We start from the raw sequence: 19,396 nt of genomic DNA, 5'->3' as shown, positions 1-19,396 counted from the left end.
CTCTATATGTTCATATTTTTATTTTATTGGGGAAAATAGGAGAGGACATGAAACTGCGGTGTAAACAGTCTTCACCCACTTCAAAATAAAAACATGAATATAAATGTCAAACCTAATGACAAACAGCCAAAAACCAAAACTTCAACACAGACGTTGAAGTTTACTCAAATGAAAATGTACTAAATTAATTCATGGGAAGCTAAGTGCGCTAAACGTTTTCAAAGTTAGCAAAAGCGCTAAATGAAAAATAGAAGCTCTCTTCAACCTAAATTCTGAGCGAATGAAGTTCTCAGGAAGGAGAGCTTGTTCCCCTATACAAATTTGCCCTGAATTTTATCACTGTGTATACCAAAAAATATTAAAGTAAAAGACATAAAAAGGGAAATAAAGGTGAAAGCTAAACTACAGCTTTGTGGATGTAAATGTGTAGACTGCTTTGGGTCTGAGTAAGTTAGGACTGCAGCTCAGGTCAAACTTTCTGTGTTCTAACAGAAAGTCTGTAAGTCTGTTTGCTGACGGACTGAAAAAGGTTCCAGCTGAGAGTCCTGAAAACAGTTTGTGTGTCGGCTGTATGAAACCATGCAGAGCTGGAGTATTAAAGGACTTCATCACGTGAAGAAGAAGATCCAGTCAGCATTTCCTTTGCCTGACTGTGAACTGGACGGTCCTGCAGCACATCTGCAATGCAGCAGAGGGTTGGGGCTGAAGGAGGAGGGGTCTCTGCTCTGTCGGCTCCTTCTGTTACTCCTGTATGCTACCGGACCCATGGTTCAACACAGTTGCAGCTGATTTAGTCTTTGCTGTTATTTGTTATCACATCCCCTTTTTGGATGAGTAAAAAAAACAACAAATCTAAAACCAGTTTGATGTGTTTTATAGACAGATTGCTAAAGCTGATCTCTCTAACTGCAGCCTAATTGCACACAGCCCTGGATGTAGACAGTAGTGACATAATACAATCAGACACAGACTGTGCAGCATGTCTGCGGAATCAAACCGATGAGGAAAGGTCCAGCCTCATTAAATCCTTCTGCTCTGCTTAAAACATAACATTTACAGTGTTGCATGAATGTCTCTTTATTTTTCCCCAAAATGACCTAGATTCACCCCCTCTTTCTCCCCACACAGTTCCACTAACCCACTCTCTAGTCTTTACTTCAGCATCTCTCAGTATGCTGACGTCTTTGCTGTCGAGCTGATGTGAAACCTGAACACATACCGACCAATCATAATCTCCATAGCCTCCCATACCTGCAGCTGATTGGAGAACTCGATTTTGCAGTGTTGAGGTAAAGCAGTTAACACGGCTGATCCGTGGACACTGGCATTCTTCTAAAACACAACAATGGTTCTTTTCCAGGTTTTAAATGCATGCCAAATGAATGTACGCTGCACCTAAGGCTTATTTATAGTTGCAACGAATTAATACAGGGGCTGCACAGTGGTGCAGTTGGTAGAACTGTTGCCTTGCAGCAAGAAGGTCCTGGCCCGGGATCTTTCTGCATGGAGTTTGCATGTTCTCCCTGTGCATACGTGGGTTCTCCGGCTTCCTCCCACAGCCCAAAAACATGACTGTCAGGTAAATTGGTCTCTCTAAATTCTCCCTCGGTGTGAGTGTGTGTGTGCATGGTTGTTTGTCCTGTCTGTTTCTGTGTTGCCCTGCAACAGACTGGCGACCTGTCCAGGCTGACCCCGCCTCTCGCCTGACACGTTAGCTGGAGAAAGACACCGGCACCTCCCGACCCCACTAGGGACAAGGGTGTTAGACAATGGATGGATGGATAAATTAATACATGATTTAACTTCTACTACATAAAATGCAAATCAGAATTTTTTTGCTCGAAGATATTTTTTATTGATTTCACAGAAAATATCTTGTGACAAGTGGTGGGCACACATCTGCTAATCAGTTACTCTGTTAAAGCGCTAAGAGAGGAGCTCATTTTTTGTTTAGCCCTTTAGCCAACTTTGAGAACATGTAGCGCACTTAGCTTACCGTAATTTAATTTTTCCTGATAAATTCTAAACCACTAATTTACTTGGCTGTTTTTAAACTTTCAGTTGAATAAAATTTGACCCATGAGTAGAGGTTTTGATTATTGACAGCTAAGAATTCTTCAAGTGGATGTTTATATGTATGCTCTTATTTTGAAGGGGGTTAAGACTGTTTACGCAGCAGTTCCTTTTCCTCTCCCCACATTTTCTTTGCCCTATAACTTCATTTTGAACAAGAAACACCCAGGAACAAAATAAAACACAGACAGTAGAGAAGAAGATACAAACATAAACACAATACCTAACAACATTATTGAGCATATAAATTATGATGTAAAGTATTGTGAAAATGTAGCTTTCTGAAATAGCGTGTTGTTGTACTGCTTTAGAATTAGTGGAGTTATTGTTTGTAATTCTATACTGGATTCCATACTGGATTTCTGTGTTTGGAATTCCACACCAGTATTTTATGATACAGAGAATTCTTGTAGTTGTGATTTTATTTGAACAGATACATGGAGCATCATACTGGATTTCTAGATATTAGTGAGGCAGAGTGTCAACTCTGTTACTCTTAGTGCTAAGAAGAAAAAAAGTCACACTTAAAATTGATTCAGAAAGTATAAAAAAAATCTTACATTTTTACATATAGTTATTAAAAAGAAATCAGTAATGAGATAAAACTTTTATCGGCAGGTCAGAGATCGGCCCAGTGCATCTGTATCATAAAACTATTTTTAAAATGTGAAAATAATGTCCATTCCCAATCTTTTTAATATGGTTTGGTTTATTTCAACATCTGAGAGCATCTATTCTTTTCCGCTGCTACATCACATCCCAGCAACTTTTACCATCATCACACAGGCCCCGCCCACATCCCATCCACACACTATAACTTACTCACCCAGCAGGATATGCCAGCAGTCCGGTACGCGGGTCACAGGCCAGCGCTCGGTTTCCTGGAGATGTGATCCCAAGAACCTTCTCCAACGTCACCTGCAGTGCAAAGGTCAGACATTATTTTTGATGCAGCTTCATAAGATCTTTATTCTCCAGTTAGTCTCAACAACAACTCCAACAGAGATGGACTGAGACTCCAGCCAGCACTTCTCCCGGTCAGTAAAAGTGCCAAACTCAGGTTTGTCTCATCTCTTTAGATTGAGACTGATCCTCTGGTATGTCTCCTCTGAGAGATGAGACATACTTTCTCATCTCTCCTTAATCCTCCAAATAACAGTCACCAACTTTGCACTAGAGATAAAAACTACAATTCCCAAAATACTTTGGAATAGGAAAAACAAGAATTTGTACAAATTTAGAGGTATTACACACTTTTTCACAGCCATCATTACATCACTCTTTGAGAAAAGGTTTGATCCTCCCTCTCTTCTATTCTGGATTTCTGTGGTAGAGGTTGCTGTACAAACAATGTTCACCAGCAGATGCCACAGGTTATACATTTCATTTAAAGCAGAACCTATAGACACAGGATGGTGACCTCTGACCCACTAATCAATTCACAAAGCAACTGGCAGCGCTGAGACAAGTCAGAGAAAAATGGGAGACAGTGGAATATGTTATTCTAGTATGAGTTAAAATGATTCATATTATCATTGAATTTGTTGTTTTTCTGTTTTTCGATACAATTGACTGTGTTTGAAACATTTTGTTTGAATAAAGGGAATCACACCTGACAGGTTTCAATTTGTTCATGTTGATGAGAATGCTAAGGAGTACCACAGGGTTCAGTGTTTGAGCTACTTCCTTTCACTTTATATATGCTTCAAGGCTAAAATACTTGAGAATCAAATTTGGACACATTTCCATGGTTATGTTGGGGATCTTTGGCTATATTTTCCATGCAGTTTGACAAATCTAAACAGAATTACCAGAAACTTTTGCATTTTGTTATTATGGCGCCCTAAAACATCTGAATTCAGGCGATCCACAATGCTGCTGAGTTTGTTTCAAGCAAAAGAGAAGAAATCATGTGTCTGTATTTTACTGTATTCCATGTGGTATTAACAGTACTTTTGCCATTTCAATATTAGATGACTTATATTGCAATGAAAATATATCCCCCATATACACACTTATAGGTCAGAAAAAGGACACACAATTTGTTGCTAATCATAATGAAGTTTATACACTAATCACTTTTAATTGTACCTCTTTAGATTTGTGTACAGCTGTTTAATAAAGATTTTGACATATTACTCAAAATGTCTGTTTTATATTGGAGATTTTTTTCCATTTATTTGTATCTCTAGTGCATTTGAGCAGCAGAGTCTAGCTGTGGTTGGCGCTCCTGCCATCTTAGGTTTGGATCTTGTGTAATCTCTCTGTTTGAAGAGTTTGCATAATCTCTTGGTGCAGAGGTACAAAGTAGGTGTTCTTCAGATTACATCAGTTTCACTTCACAGTGCAAATACATGTACATTTGTGTATGGAAGCATGGGTGGAGGAACAGACGGACGGAAGAAGGGCCATATGGATGGATGGCTCCCTGTCTGACTGTGGATGAAGTCATCCTGTGAGCTGATCTACCCGAGTTTATACCAGTCTGAAAATCATAAATCCAGATCTTTAGAGCTCCAAGTACAGATGCAACAGTTGCCTTACGCAACAAACTGCTTTCCATTTTGTCTCCGAGACAAACTAGCCTTCACTTAAAAGAGACTGTAAGCCCATCTGCTGAGGGAGTACAGTAACTGACTTTAATCAAACAAACACTTACTTCATGCTCCATGTTCCTTTTAAGTGTCCTGATGTGATCTGACCAAAACGTTAGGAAGATGCTCAGCTCATCAGTCATTCAAACTGTTTATCGGCCTGAACTTAAAGCTGTTTGTTGTGAAGCTCAGTGCTAAGCTAGGCAACTTCACTTCTGCTAGACAGCAGAAAACTTAAGCTCTGACTCAGTCTGTCCTCCTCTCACATGACTCTCCTCCTTCTTCACCAAACTCTATTTATATTTTTACCCATTCTGCTCTGACTTCAGTGTGAGAAGAGAGCCCCATCAGACTGAAAAAGGCCATCTGTTTGATTCAGCAGCTGGCACTTACACTGTCTAACATGTCCATAGTGGCTATTGATGGTGACCAGGCCATTTAAATCAAAAACAGAAATCACATAGTTCTTTTTAAATATAAAGTCGCAGTGTCCAACAAGTGAGTAAACTACTGGACATAATAAAGGGAGTACAGCTTCTACCCGGCCTGTTTGGGTCTAATGACCTCCAAACTGAAAGGAAGTACAGTATATACATCAGATTAATTGATAAATAGGCTGATTGTCAAAACTATAAGATTGTTGGCAATACTTTGATGTACGGAAATGTATTAGCCAGTTATGTTCAGTCTCCTGGCAGAGTTTTCTTTCTCCATGGATTCTATATCATAGAATAACCAAGACACTGAAACACATGAATCATCAATTTGTTCAACCAATCATATTCAGAATTTAAGCTAGTGGGTATGTTCTTAATAGCTGCAGGGCACACTCATTGACCCATTACTGTGACTTGTAATGTAGCAAGTCACAGTGAGCGAGCTACAAGGACATGAAAACGCCAACAAGTGCAGATTTGGTTGATGATCAGAGTGAGTTTGATAGTGCCTGACCAGTGACTGACTGCTTTGAAACTCAAAAAAATGTGCTGAGGCACACAGTGAGCAGAGGTCACCAACGTTCTGCAGTCAGTATCTACAGATCTTCAAAGTTCATGTGACCTTCAGATTAGCTGAAGAACTGCACAAAAAGAGCTTCAGGTAATAAGTGTCCATAGCCAACAGCAAATGCTCTCACACAAACGGCACAACGTCTTGGTGAGCTCCAAGTGTAATGAAATAATGACTGCTTAGGAGGCTCCAATCTGCTCTCATAACATTCAAGGTGCCATATGTAACTTTTATTAACAAAATGTTTTTTATATTTTAAAACTGTCCTCATGTCATGACAGTATGAGACCTAATCTGTGAAAAGATCCACCTCCTCCACCTTCTCCCTGAGCTACTATTGGCGTCTGAACCAATAGACGCCAATTGGTCTATTGGAGTCTATTGGCCACAAACAACCAATCAAAGCCAGGAGGTGGGTCTTAGCGCTGTCAATCAGCCTCATGTCCTCACTGCCAAATAGGCAGACAAGCAACTTACCTTTCCAGGAAAGGCGTTTATCCGTCGTCATTGATAGACATATTAACTAACCTTGCATTCATGACAGGCTCTGCTAGCTCTAACAGAGAGCACGGGGGACAAAGAGGATGGGCAGCGCTACAGGGAGGGCTGATTGACAGCGTTAAGACCCTCCTCCTGGTTCTGATTGGTTGTTTCTAGTTAGTACTCGGAGAATGGGAGAAGGTAGAGGAGCTAAACTTTTTTCACATATTAACTGTCTCATACCATACTGTCACACAACATTATGACAGTTGTAAAAAATTATTTTAATTAAAAGTGACATACTGCAGCTTTAATCTAAATGGACATATATGCCTTCTCTTAAGTTTTACACCAGCACTCCAGTCAGGCTCACTAGTGTAGATGACAGACCTTCTGCAGGTAAGTTTGGGACAGCAGACTGGAGTCTCTTTTAGCTGAACAGCTGCTTTCTATGCTAGCTAGATATTTGGCAGGCTGCATGTGGTTGGTGTATGCTCCTTTCCTATTGGTTCTACTCTGATATCTGGTAAGGTTGTGTGGCTCCTGTGTGTGAGGGGAAAGATAGTCTGATGAGTTTTTGTGAGCTGTATCCATTTCTTTGAATGCTTTGACCCAGTTTAACATTTGGTTTATAGATACTTGTATTTTACATGTACATCCTTTAGAAACAAATGAAGAAGGTTACAGGCTGTCAACAATTTGTTAAGCATGCACTGGAACTAATAGCTGTATTAGTCAGTCATTTGCTTAGATAACAGAAACTGGAAGTGGTGAGTTTGGGTGTAACTCTGTTGAGTCTGAATAGAAATGTCAGTAGGCTGTGTGGCTGTGTTGTCAATTTACCACAGTTAAATAAATGAGCAAGTGCAAAACATAGTATTTTTGTAATTTAACAGTGATGCCTTGGGTGGAGCACAACAAGGCTGTTTTAGCCCCAGGGACCTATGTTGTCTTTGCCCACATCTTGAGGTCAGAGACAGGGGTGACAGTTAGTGGGAGCTCAGGTTAAGAGGATATGCAAAGACCCAGAATGACCTTATGGTTTGAATAAACACACACAACAAAAGATATCAAGGTTCACAAAAAAATATATTTTTGTTATGAGCATGTTTAAATTCAGATGTACTGACATGCAGTAACAACAGATCACAAGGCAGATGGTAGCACCCCTAGGTTTTTTTTTGTGCCACCTTCTGTTGGTCTGTGACATACAATCCAAGTGAAACATCAAGATTTTGGGTTGTAGTGTTACAAAATTTACAGTGGGACTCAATAAAAATTTTTAAATCGAGTTAATTGCTGTGTCTGAAACTAATTGATCACAATTAATCAAAAGCTATTGACCAACTAAGCAAGATTTTGAAATCAAAAACCAACTTTGTTGCTAGATTATTGAATAAATAGACATATTTAAACCCCTCATCATTCATGGAACGTCTTTAGAAATATTGACTGTGGACGCTGACATTAGCGTTGGGGACGTCTGTGCTGCTGCAACATGTTTAGCATTGAGATGCCAGTTTAGGCTTGATTAGCTTCACTGATAAGCTAACTACTTTTAGCACAACCTGAACATAACAGTTTTTTCCAGAGTCCCATCAGATTGTATTTTTGAAGCAAAAATTAGCCTAATTAGAGTGGAACAAGAGAAGCAGCTCCATCATCCATTGTAGTTGTTTGCAGATGCCAATTGTGCATCAGACTTGTGGGTGTACCAGAAACATATGAATACAAAGGTTCCAACTGAAGCTTTCTGAGCAAAAAGACAAAGACAATCAATTGCATTAAAATTGTTTGTGTTAAATTAATCGAAATTTATGTGTTAAAGTCCCGGTTCTACACAAAATATTTTAAAATATATCTAAAATATATTTTTAGAACAAAACTTCACGGTGAATAAGAAAGACTCTTCTCAATACTGTGAGGAACACAGCACAGTAGTTTTAGAGGTGCTTCCTAATCTTTTCTGTTGACGCTTCACATCTTTATCCACACTAAACCCAGACTAATGGAAAAAAGTGGAGCTAATTCCACTAAGTTTTCCTGAAGTATTTTGAATACCGCGAAAACAACAGCAGGGATTCCTCTTTTGTATGGCTGAATCACATGATAACCCACCACTGGTAAAAATCTGTGATTGGAGGCTTTAAAAATGCTGCTTACTGTTTCCGCGTTATTTATGGGATGTCATGCATTGGTTCATAAACAGCTGAACAAGTTTTTCAAGAAAATGTTTCCACATGTTGGATATAAATGGAAGAATAAGCAAACTAAGAACTATTGAATCACTCAGCTGCTAGTGTGATCCAATGTTGTAGCTGATATAAGCTCAATGTGGTGATAGACAAATATTTTTTGCTCAGTGTTTTCCTTGGAATAACGTGCCTGACACTTATGTCAACGTGACAAATGTCAACATGCTGGAACGCTTTAAGGCACGCTGTTGGGACATGCATGACTAACCTCTAATCTGTTTAACACAGGAGAGATAATGTAAACCACGCTGTTCCACATTCAGAATGCACACGACCTGCTGCTGGCGTGAAACTGACCTTAGCAGGGCAAATGTCAGAGTTCAAGGCAGGACCCATCAGGAAAAGCTGTTCCTGCCACAGTGCAGGTTTGCAGACAAACATCTGAACAAAACAAATGATTTCTGGAATACATGTCCTTTGCACAAATGAGAACAAAGTTAGGAGATGTCTGGCCATACCACCCAACACAATGTTTAGAGAAAACCAACTACAGCACAGTGTTAGATGGGTGATGATGTGGGCTTGCTGCAGGAAATGTGATGGATTCTGAGTGGTTTCTACATATTTACACTTTTCTTTATTGTTCCTGCAAAACTCAGCAGCAGAAACTTTTGGCATATTTTCAACAAAACAAATAGAAACCACTTTTTAATGTTATTATTTAGCCAAGTGTTGGAAGGAAGAGTTATGGACTATTAAGGCTTCATGATTTTAGTTATTTCTGCCAAGCAAGTTAAAGGGTATTGTGCAAAAATGGATTATAGACAAAAGCATTCAAAGTGCCAATCCAAAAATGTTAGGGAGGGAAAAATCTAAACTTTCAAATGACTCAAACCAAACTCATGTCAAAATGACAAAGACAGCACCAGAACTTTAGCAAAACCCCAACAGAGGAGCTTCTCCCCCAGGTGTTTTACTGGTAGCTCCTCCTACAAGACAAACAACCACTATTCATTTAAAAACCACAGCAAGATGACAGACAATGTGTTGAGGTCAGAACATCTGCCTACTACTATAGCTGTCATTAAATTATGATATTATTAAATCACTTAGTCATGTATGCTTTTTTTTTTTAAATGTAGCAGCGAACACAAACACCCCCAGGAAGTGCTTTAAAAATGAAACATCCCATAATCCTGTTTGACTATTGTCCTGCTCTGGTTAGAAAGACTGGAAAAATACCTGTAGATTATGAGAAACTGTAAACTACACCTGGTGTCCGTCCATAATAAAATCATATTATTATGGAATTTACTTAGTGCATCTTAGTTGCATCTTAAGCGCGCAAAGAAGCATTATCAGTGATCCTCCCTTCCAGCTAAACTCTGGGACAGTGGTTTACATTCCTGATGATATTTGCATTATTTGCACTGTTATTCATTGTAAATAACATTTTCTGCTGATATTTTTGTACTTAAGAGAATCATAAGACAAAAAAAAAAAACAACAACACTAATGTTACTCACAAGGGACATTGCTAAAAGGTCACATTTGCTCCAATACTAACCAGGCATGTATGAAATTCTCCATATATTCACTCAGGATGGTATGATAATCCTGAGTGAAAATATCACAGTTTCACTGCATTTACATGACAATTAATAATATAAATTAGATTCACATCAACTAACTGATTTGTCTTAATAGAAAACCAACAATCATTCCTCCTGCTGAATGAATGTGTTACTACAGTTATAATGTTCTTATTTATTGTTTTGTATTTTGAAAATGTTGCTGAGTTTAGAGGTAAAGAAAGGAGATCCCTGTAGCTCTGGTGTTCACAAATAAGACATTTGAAAGTAAATTTAAAAGGATCAATTGATAAGTTTGATCAATGAACAGTTTAACTCTATTACTTGTTTCTATCTGATATAAATACAGCAGCCATTAGAAGGAAATGTGTGTGAAAAGATGGCTGTCTCAGGAGGAAGCTGTTATATGAGGAAATGAATCCTGTAAAAAAAAAAAAAAGTTGTTTTGTTCCCATTTTCCAGTGTAGTTCATAGGGAAACAACATTATCAGTCTAATGATCTAAAGACGTAATTTCTGATCAAATCTCCATGCAAAGAATGAAAAGCAGGTAACACATCTTTGAACCTCCTTCAAAGATGTGTTTGAATGTGATTCTCTTTGTTTACCAATCAGATCTGCTCAACAGACGCATCACAAATGAACATTCCTACTTTCCTCTGTCCTTCAATGAGTTGAAAAGTTTTATTTATTAGGGAGTTTTCAAGGTTTGCAGATTTTTTTTAAGTGTGTTTCGTTGGGGTTTTTTTTTAGCCATCAGAGCTAATTAGTATTAGCAAGTCCAGACATCTACTAAATCAGAGATCAGATATTGGCCACAAAATCTCTGATCAGTACATTTCTAGTGAATGACTGTGATACAGAAATGGGAAAAACATTAAAATGAATAAAACATTACTACCTCTATCAGGGAATCGCTTACATGTTTTTTTTTAAGTTCTAGTTTCTTTTTAAAAATGGGAGAATAGGTATTAACAATTTACAGGTAAATACAAGAGATTATAGTCAGGTAGCTAATCTCTAGCCTCATTAGCAGGTTGATATTAAAGCACAATAACAAATAAAGGGATAAAAAAATAGCACTACAAAATAAGAAATACATTAAAACAACCTACATATAACCTATACAATCTATAGCTCCTTACATATACTCAATGCTGATTATATTTTTGGCTTTTCAAGAGCCAGTTCATAAGATGTATTTTAAATGAGATGAGAAACATCACATCTCATTTGGAACCAGTGGTAGTTCCATTTAATTGTTGAAATAAAAGGTTTCTATAAATCAATTTTCTAGTCTCCAGGAAGAAAATCACAAACTGACCCAAAGCAAACTTCAACAAAAAAAACAGAAATCGGTATCAGCCGATAAAAGCCTGATCGGTGCATCGCAGCAAACCTGCCGTGTACCCCACACTGATTCTATGTTAGCAATTTGTCTGATCAAATGGTTAAGACAAGGAGGGAAAAGGTAAAGGAAACACTTGAGGATAAGTGGAAAGAAGAAGAAGTGTTGCACTAAATATGGGTGTGAAGTTTGACTCCATCATGATGTGAAATCACAGAGTTCAGATGAGGATCTACCCTCTCTAGTCCACTGCTGTTTGCAGTTTGTAATGCTAGCTGTGCTAACTGTGCTACTAACTGTTATAAGATACTAAACACTTCATGATCAGTTGTTTTCTAATGTGTCAAAAAAAATAAAATTGGGCTTTACAGTAACAGTTATTATTTATCACCGTATTAAGACAAAAAAAATGACCTCTTTAACCTGATTCTGTAAGTTCTTTAATTGTATTACCCTAGATTTTTCTCCTCTGATTTCTGAAAGAGCCCCATTTTATAGCTTTGCTTTAACTTCAAGTAAACGACCAGAGGCGCATTTCACTTTTCAACAGTTTGTATTGTAACAGTACATTTTTAATGCAGGATTTCGCCACACGTTTAGTATAAAGAACAAAAAAATACAATGTTTCTGCATAATGAACATCCAGGTCACCCATTTTCACACAGGGTCATAAGGTCAGACGCAGATGGCCAAACTAATTCCAAATAAGCAGAGGAGCCACAAAGATCAGAATTTGCTGGTTACATTAGTTCTACACTCCTGACAACTGATAGAATGTGAGGGCCATGGTGAGTCAAATAAAAAATATTTTGTGGCCACAGAGGAGGACATATACAGAAAAAAATAAACCTTAAAGTTTTATATTAATTCCACAAAAGCACATTATCTGGTGTTTGTTGTACAAGTTGTACATTCTGCAAGAAAAAACAGATAATTTTTCATTGTTAAGTCAGAAATTTGTAAGAAGTCTAAGATCCCCTCAGGGAGTTGAAGACGCCCAGTTGAAGTGGTGAGTTCAGGTACAATCCGGCTATCCAAACATTTCCCAGGAGCAGACTCCATGGAGCCATGTTGTATTCCAGATCCCGTTCGATGAGTTCATGACGAGTCTGACCCCAGAACATGTTCTGAGTCAGGAAGTACAACTTGCACTTTGGAAAATATCCAGATGTGCATCTCATAAATGTATTACTTAAACCTCAGAGGACCTCTGGCATTTTTGGTTGCAAATGTCTGAGTTTTTTTTTTTGTTTTTTCATCCAAATTTCTGACTTTAGAATGTCAGAGAATATTTTACTTTTAATATTTAAACTACATGCACTCAATAAAAAAAAAAGAAGAAGAAAAAAATATATATATATATATATATTTTTTTTTTTTGCCACTAAAAAAAAAAAAAATACATATATATATATATATATATATATATATATATATATAAAAAATATATATATTTTATATATATATATATATTTTTTTTTTCCTTGCAAATTTTTGGCTTTTCAACATGCATAAATATCCAATTTGTTTCTTGTAAATATGTGAAATTAATCTAGAAATATTTAAATTTCCCCCTTGTTAATCTAGAGGGGTTTTTTAGTTGGAAATGCACTCCTCCATGTTCATGTTCTTTATTTCCTTTGAACTACAATGGCCCTAATACTTTGTTGTAGCTGACAGTTTCAGATGTCTGAAGTATTTCGTCCACTCCCACAAAGGAAGCTTCCTGCTGAGAGCAGATCATCCTGAACCAGAATCTGACTCTGATCATCTCTGAGCCATGATGGATGGCAACGCGGCCGCAGAGGCTGAAAACAACCGCTGATCAGGACAACAATCATCCACAGAACCTAACCGGATTTAATCTCCTCATAGTTCTGTGTAGTTATTAATTTGACTGATTTCCACGTGTGTCGCTCATAAACGCTGCAATCAGTTGTAGGTACAGTTGACAAACAGACCATTAAACACTTACAGTGGCCTAAATAGATCAGGAGATGCCCTTCTCTCTTTATGACATAAACGTTGCAGATGAAAATGTTTTAATCACATTTAAACCTCCGAGTCCCCTGCATGGAATGCTGAAGCTGGTTTGTTGCAGGATCTCTGTTTAACTGCTGATTCTGGCTGAAAGCTGAACTATTGCAGCACATCTGATCACAGCAGTTTAACAAATTTTCAGCAAGGATGAGCACTCAAATGTTTCCAGAAGGCAGGAACGTTCACGACAAACGGCTTCTTCGATTAAAAAAAATGCCACACACAGTCGGAAGGATCACTTCCTGAAGACTGCTTTCTACCTACATGGAAGCTAAATTCTCACCACAGCTATGTGTGACCAGATGTTTGTCCCCACAACACCAGTAAAACAGGTCTGGTGAGCCTCAGAGGAGCGCAAAGCGCAGCTGAAGCTTGATAGAGTGGTTAATGGAATAATGAGAGGGAAAAAGGCCCATTTTGATTAATAAGCTGAGTCGTGGATAGCAAAGCACTCGTCTTTTTATGCTTAAATATAACAATCCATGACCTGATTCTGAAAAGCAAAAGATTAAAAAATATTTTGCAGCGATGCACCGATCAATTGGCCAGAGTTTGAAACCAGCCAATATTTCCTCAATCATTTCTGATCACTAGCCGGGTTAGTGGCAATCTGTCAAGTAATTAAGAGTATCTCAAAACTCATGTTTTCAGGATATAAACATTATAATTATATTACACCATTCTATAACAGTATACTAAACTACCAGCAGCATGAGCATTAGCGTTGTTTCCATTCATTGCTCTGTTTGACATTTTGAAAATAAATTTGCTTACTGGAAACACGTTAATTTAAAAAACTAACTCTCTTTTTGATCAAACGTTTTGGTGCAGGGATGAGGTTGGGCGGGGAGGGGGAGCATCGGCCAAATCGAAATAAGATTATTTCACAAGATTGAAATGGAAAAAATTTTTTCCACATCACATGAGTCACATGATCAATAACCGGATGTTACTACTGACGCAAACCAGGAAGAAAAAGATGACAGGAAGTATTTGGAGGATGATGGCATGGTGTGTTTTTAATGACACTTATCGCTGAATAAGCTTATTCATGTGTGATTTAAATTGCCTTCCTCATATAATGGAAACACTGCAATTGCGAAATTGTGCTTTTTCGACATTAGCAGAATATAGAGAAAGTTTTGAACACATTTGTAATGGAAAGGCATTTTTTCTGATGAATAAAAATGAAATAAATGGCTCATATGCTTGGCTACAGTTCCTTCATTTTTAATTGATTCCAAAGCTACTAACTTAATCAAGGTTTCTGGAGCAGTTTTCTATTTTTATGTGTCTTTATAAAACAAATACAACCACTTTAAATCTGAATCTGCTGTTTAAATCACCGGGATAATTGGAAATCCGTTTCAGCAAATAAAAACCTTACTGAGGCCTCTCTAATGCTTGGTCCAGAAAAGTTCAAACCAAAGACTTTCTTAGAGCGAGAATGGATTGAGAATGTGTTTTGGTAGTGAATAACTGAGCCTGTGGAACAATGGGACAGAGGAAACATGTTGCTTTTAGAGTGAAACATTCCTGAAAGCGTTGGAATGTCACTTTAAGGTCCACAGTCTCAAATGACAGTTGGATAATCTGTTAACACTGTGTAATACCACAGTTATTAATAAAGAAAAGATACGAAGACTGGAGGAGCAGCAGCATGTCGAGGAGCCGTCACAGTAACCGGGTCAGCAGACACACACCGTTATACAGTCTGCGTGTGTGCGTGTGTGTATGTGTGTGTGTGTGTCTGCGGTGGAGATGTACGCACCTTGCCGCTTAGGTCGTTTTTGTGCCGCGCGGTGCCGCTCCGTCTCAGCTTGATGGACGGGGAGCGCAGCAGGTTCTTGATGCGCGTGCGGATCGTTCCGCTTCCCTCCGCGGACATCTCGACGTTAGCTGCCGGCTAGTTGAGTCTGTCAGCGCCGGGCAGCTCTCACGTAGCTCACGGTCAAGCGTAAATCGCCCTATGCTCTGCACCAGCGTCCGCTGGTGTGGTCATCTTGTCTAGAGTCCGAGGTGGGCCAGAGCCTTTCAGAGAGCCTGGACCTGGTTCGGTTGAAGTTCATTCGGTCCGAATGCGCTCACCATATTAGCCTGCTTGTCTCTTGCTGCAGTAAAAGGTAAATCCAGTCAGACTGGAGCGAGACGACTCACTCTCCGACAGCGTTAAGTTCGCATGCGGCACGTGCAACCTGCTTCCGGTAGTGCTTTTCACGATAAGATGACCAACGTACGCTCTGGAGGTCAAACGGTTTACAGTTAGATTTTTGTTTTGGTTTAAATTGTTTGTTTTGTTTTTTTCAAAAGGAAAACAAAACAAAACAACAACAAAAACCACCGAATTCCATATTCTGGCTGAACTTTGTTAACAATCAATAAGACTTTATTGTATGAATCAGTTTTGTTACATCTCAATGTTGCTTTTGACACAGTCGATCACAACAGTCATAGTCAGTAAATTAGTATACAAGTACAAATTAAAAGTGCCTTTTGAAAATAGCAACTTTTCGTTAAGCCCACATTTCTGTTTTTGAAAATAATCTATTTATTGGGCTGATGTTAAATTCTAATTTTAAATGTGATGTGTTTTTATTAATTATAAGTGGAACATCAAAAATAGTTCACAGTAATAAAGGCTTTCGAGCATCAATCTCTGTGTAATTAATGTTTAATGTTTTTCTCTTAGTGATAAAGTATTTAAAATAAATTAGGCTTTTCAATAATTTTCTAATTTATTGAATGGGTATGTATTCTCTTAGAAATGTTTGAACATGTTGTAGGGAGGAAGCATGAGGCTGGTTTGTTAGGACAAACTGGAATATTAGGATTCCAGTTTGTTTATTTGAATGATAAATCTTCTTCACACTCCAGGGTTACTTATGGAGTGCCACAAGGTTCTGTTCTTGGCCCAATTCTCTTTACCATATATAACAATTAGTGAAATGATCAGAGTGTTGAAATCTGATGATACTCAAGTTTATTTATTGATAAATATAATTTCCTTTTGTCTTCTTCGTGGTTTCCATCAGTAGTAACATCTGGTTGTTGATCACATCACAAATGTGATGCCAAGAAAAGTTTTTCCATTGCAACTTTGCAAAATACAATAATTTTGTAAACCACCTCATCAAAGTGCAAAAACATTTAATCAAAAAATGTTTTTCTCTAAATTTGTTTCCATTAAGCAAACGCATTTTTCTGAATTCAATCTGGGCAATTACAGTATATGGTCAATGGAAACACAGCTAATGACATTTTGGCTGTAAGCTAATTAAGCTCTTTTTAATAAATTCATCTGAATCTGATGATTTTGTACAATAATCTAAGGATGGTAGAAGGTGGGGCAGCATCATGCAGCAGAGACGGGGCAACTGGTCAGTTAATTGGAAGATGACAAGAGTTTAATACAGGAGAAAACCTGTTGGAATCTGCAGAAGACTGTTGTAGAGGTTTACCTTCCAGCATGACAACCACCCTAAACATCCACATAAATGAAAGCCTATTAATGTGATAAGAATGGCCTAGTCTAAGTCCAGAGACATACCCAAAGACTTCAAACCAGAATTTCTCAGTGGAGCTGAACAGATGGATGCAAAACGTTCAGCATGATAACTTAAGCAGGGTTTGTGCAGGTTTCATAAAACTCCAATTTCAGATCTTTTAAGACCTTTTTATAACCAAATGGAACTTCTATAGAACCTAAAACCTATAAATCACAAATAAATTGTATGGGTTGGCAACAGAAGTGAGTCAATGGCTAAGAAACTTCATCTAGTCAACTGGTGATAAATTTACACTTATCCATGATAGACATGAAAAAGCTAGATATATTAGCAACTACTTAGCAGTAATCGTAACCACGATATGAAGATATCTGTGCATGACTCAAACCTTTGCCTGACACATGAGAACAAACAAAAAAAAAGGTTAATATAAAAGATTAAATTGTCCAGCCAAATTACATTAAAAAACAATTTACATTAAAAAAATGAAATTAAGACATCTTAAGGCCTTTATGTTAGATACACGAATTTAAGATGTTTTAAGGATGTGCAGACACCCTGCTAAATGTTACTCCATCCAAGCATTGTCCCATTTTCATTCTGCAGATCAAAGCCAAAAACACAAGTTTACTTAAAAAAAACTTTATTAATATTAAAGTGTTAAAGAAGTAACATCACCTACTTCAAAAGTTTTTAACACAAATAAAAATAAATTCCAAACTTAAGCGACAGGAGGCAAAACTCTTAAACAACAATTTGCACTTATTTGAACTTCCAAACAAAGAAACCGAACCTGAACCATTTTACTCCGGAGATGTTTGCCGGAATCATTCCATGCGGTTTCAGGAGAAGGCTCAACATGAAGAGTGGGTCAGTGTGAAGGAAGTGAATACTGCATGTCAACAAACCTCTGACTGAAAGTAGGAGTAGAAACTTTAGCAGCAAACAATATTTAAGAGAAAGTGGATTTTTTATTATTTTACACCAAACTTCACAGAGTCAAATTTAGAAAAAAAAAAAAGAAGATATTCTTCGAGGGACATAAACTTATATTCTCTCAGATATTATAACTGTGGAGTGGATGTTGGTAATAACTTGGTTTGAGGTTTTTTTTTTATTATAAATGAGAGTCTGTAGTCTGATGACTGTGAACCAGTCCAGGTTTCTGCTGTCTGATTTTGAAGCATCCATCTTTTTCCATCAACACCTTTCATTCTGCTAACGAAGGCTGCGCCTGGTTATGCTGAGACTTTCTTGGGTGGCAGCATCTGCAAGACGAAAGCTTGTTGAATAGTTCGTGTGGATTTCGGTGTCCATCAAAGGATGAAAACCAAAATGTGTGGAGATCAGCGGATCGGCTTCTCTCTCCAGGCGGCTGACGTCATCTCAGTCCACAAAGTCTAAAGCAGAAAAGTTGCAGCTTTATCGCAGAACTCGGCGGTTGTGAGAGCTCAAGCAGAAAAATCAGAGCCGTGTTGAATAAATCTGTCTGATTCGACTTCGGGAGCAGAAAGAAAACCCGTTCCTAGTCATTCCTGGTCGTTGCCCGGGTGACGTGAAGTCAGCTGGGGGAGTTTCCCCTCAGCCCCAGAGGAACCAGCCTCGGCATGGGCCTCCAGGTCACGCCCCCGGCCTCAGCCCCTCCCACTGTTGCTCCGTTATTACTGCCTAGTCCCGCCTCTTTGGCTCCTCCCACCTTCATGTGCAGCAGAGGGGGCGGGGCCAGCACACCTTCATTAGCGTTCCCTAAAATTGGCCCTGGGTGCTCAGAGGCACGCTTCTGTTCCTCGGATCTGCCCACCACCGGCGGATCAATCACGGCTGTTGTAGCCGTGGCAACAGTCTGCTGGTTAAGAAAAACTATTTCATTAAGGAGGGAAGACAGGCTCTCGTTGTCTGAGTCCTGTCGGGCCGTCTGTCCAGAAGGATCAGACTGTCCGACATCTAAGGGAAGGTAAGCAAAACCAGGGGTTGGGACCGGAGCATGAGGGGGCGGAGCTGCACCCTTAGGGGGCAGGGCCAGAGCCTGAGGAGGCGGGGCCAGCCCCGGCAGGGGGACTCCCATCTGGCTGGGTTCAGCAGACAGCAGCAGAAACGCAGGCGGAGCTGCAGCCAGCAGCGGCTGAAGCTCCTGGGTTCGGTGCGGTGTACTTCCTGGAGGAGCGGCAAACAGCACTTTGTCCATGGATGGTGCTGTGGAGAAACACAGCAATCAGCAGCAGGAAACTAGAGGTTTTACGGTAGACTAAAATAACAGTTTAGTTCCATTTTGGAAAGTTACAGTGAAAACAACATTTTTTTTAGAAAAATTTAAGTGAAATGGTCTAAATTGGCAAGAACTGACTGGAGATTTGGTTTGATGTGTTTCAAGGCTAATTACCCAGCTTCATTCTGATTGGCTTAGACATCCTGTCATTTTTCACATTTCTTGCTCAGCGTGTACAGTAGCTGAAATGCGCTCTTTTTTTGTTCATGTTAAAAGCCTTTGTACATTTTTGGTGTGTTGTTATTCCCATTTACCTCTCCCCCTTTTTTACATTGGAGTTATGCACACTACATTC

At 38.7% G+C, this 19,396-nt stretch overlaps 2 protein-coding genes across 6 annotated transcripts in view; both read right to left on the bottom strand.

Moving 5' to 3' along the window:
- Positions 1-15,566, bottom strand: part of mapkbp1 (mitogen-activated protein kinase binding protein 1) — a 37,822-nt gene extending 22,256 nt beyond the window's left edge. For both annotated transcript variants that reach the window (XM_028036329.1, XM_028036330.1), the window contains exons 1-2: positions 15,101-15,566; positions 2,900-2,991 (exon numbers count right to left, since the gene is read on the bottom strand). In XM_028036329.1, the coding sequence (XP_027892130.1) occupies positions 2,900-2,991; positions 15,101-15,217 (209 nt within the window). In that variant the 5' untranslated portion in view covers positions 15,218-15,566. The remainder of the gene's footprint in view (positions 1-2,899; positions 2,992-15,100) is intronic.
- Positions 15,567-17,461: 1,895 nt separating this feature from the next.
- Positions 17,462-19,396, bottom strand: part of mgaa (MAX dimerization protein MGA a) — a 41,022-nt gene continuing 39,087 nt past the window's right edge. For all 4 annotated transcript variants that reach the window (XM_028036494.1, XM_028036491.1, XM_028036493.1 and 1 more), the window contains one exon: positions 17,462-19,028. In XM_028036494.1, the coding sequence (XP_027892295.1) occupies positions 18,397-19,028 (632 nt within the window). In that variant the 3' untranslated portion in view covers positions 17,462-18,396. The remainder of the gene's footprint in view (positions 19,029-19,396) is intronic.

This window comes from Xiphophorus couchianus, chromosome 13 (genome assembly GCF_001444195.1).
Source record: "Xiphophorus couchianus chromosome 13, X_couchianus-1.0, whole genome shotgun sequence".
Taxonomy (NCBI): domain Eukaryota; kingdom Metazoa; phylum Chordata; class Actinopteri; order Cyprinodontiformes; family Poeciliidae; genus Xiphophorus; species Xiphophorus couchianus.
Note: the sequence above shows the minus strand (reverse complement) of the source record. Positions and strands in the feature narration are given on the sequence as shown.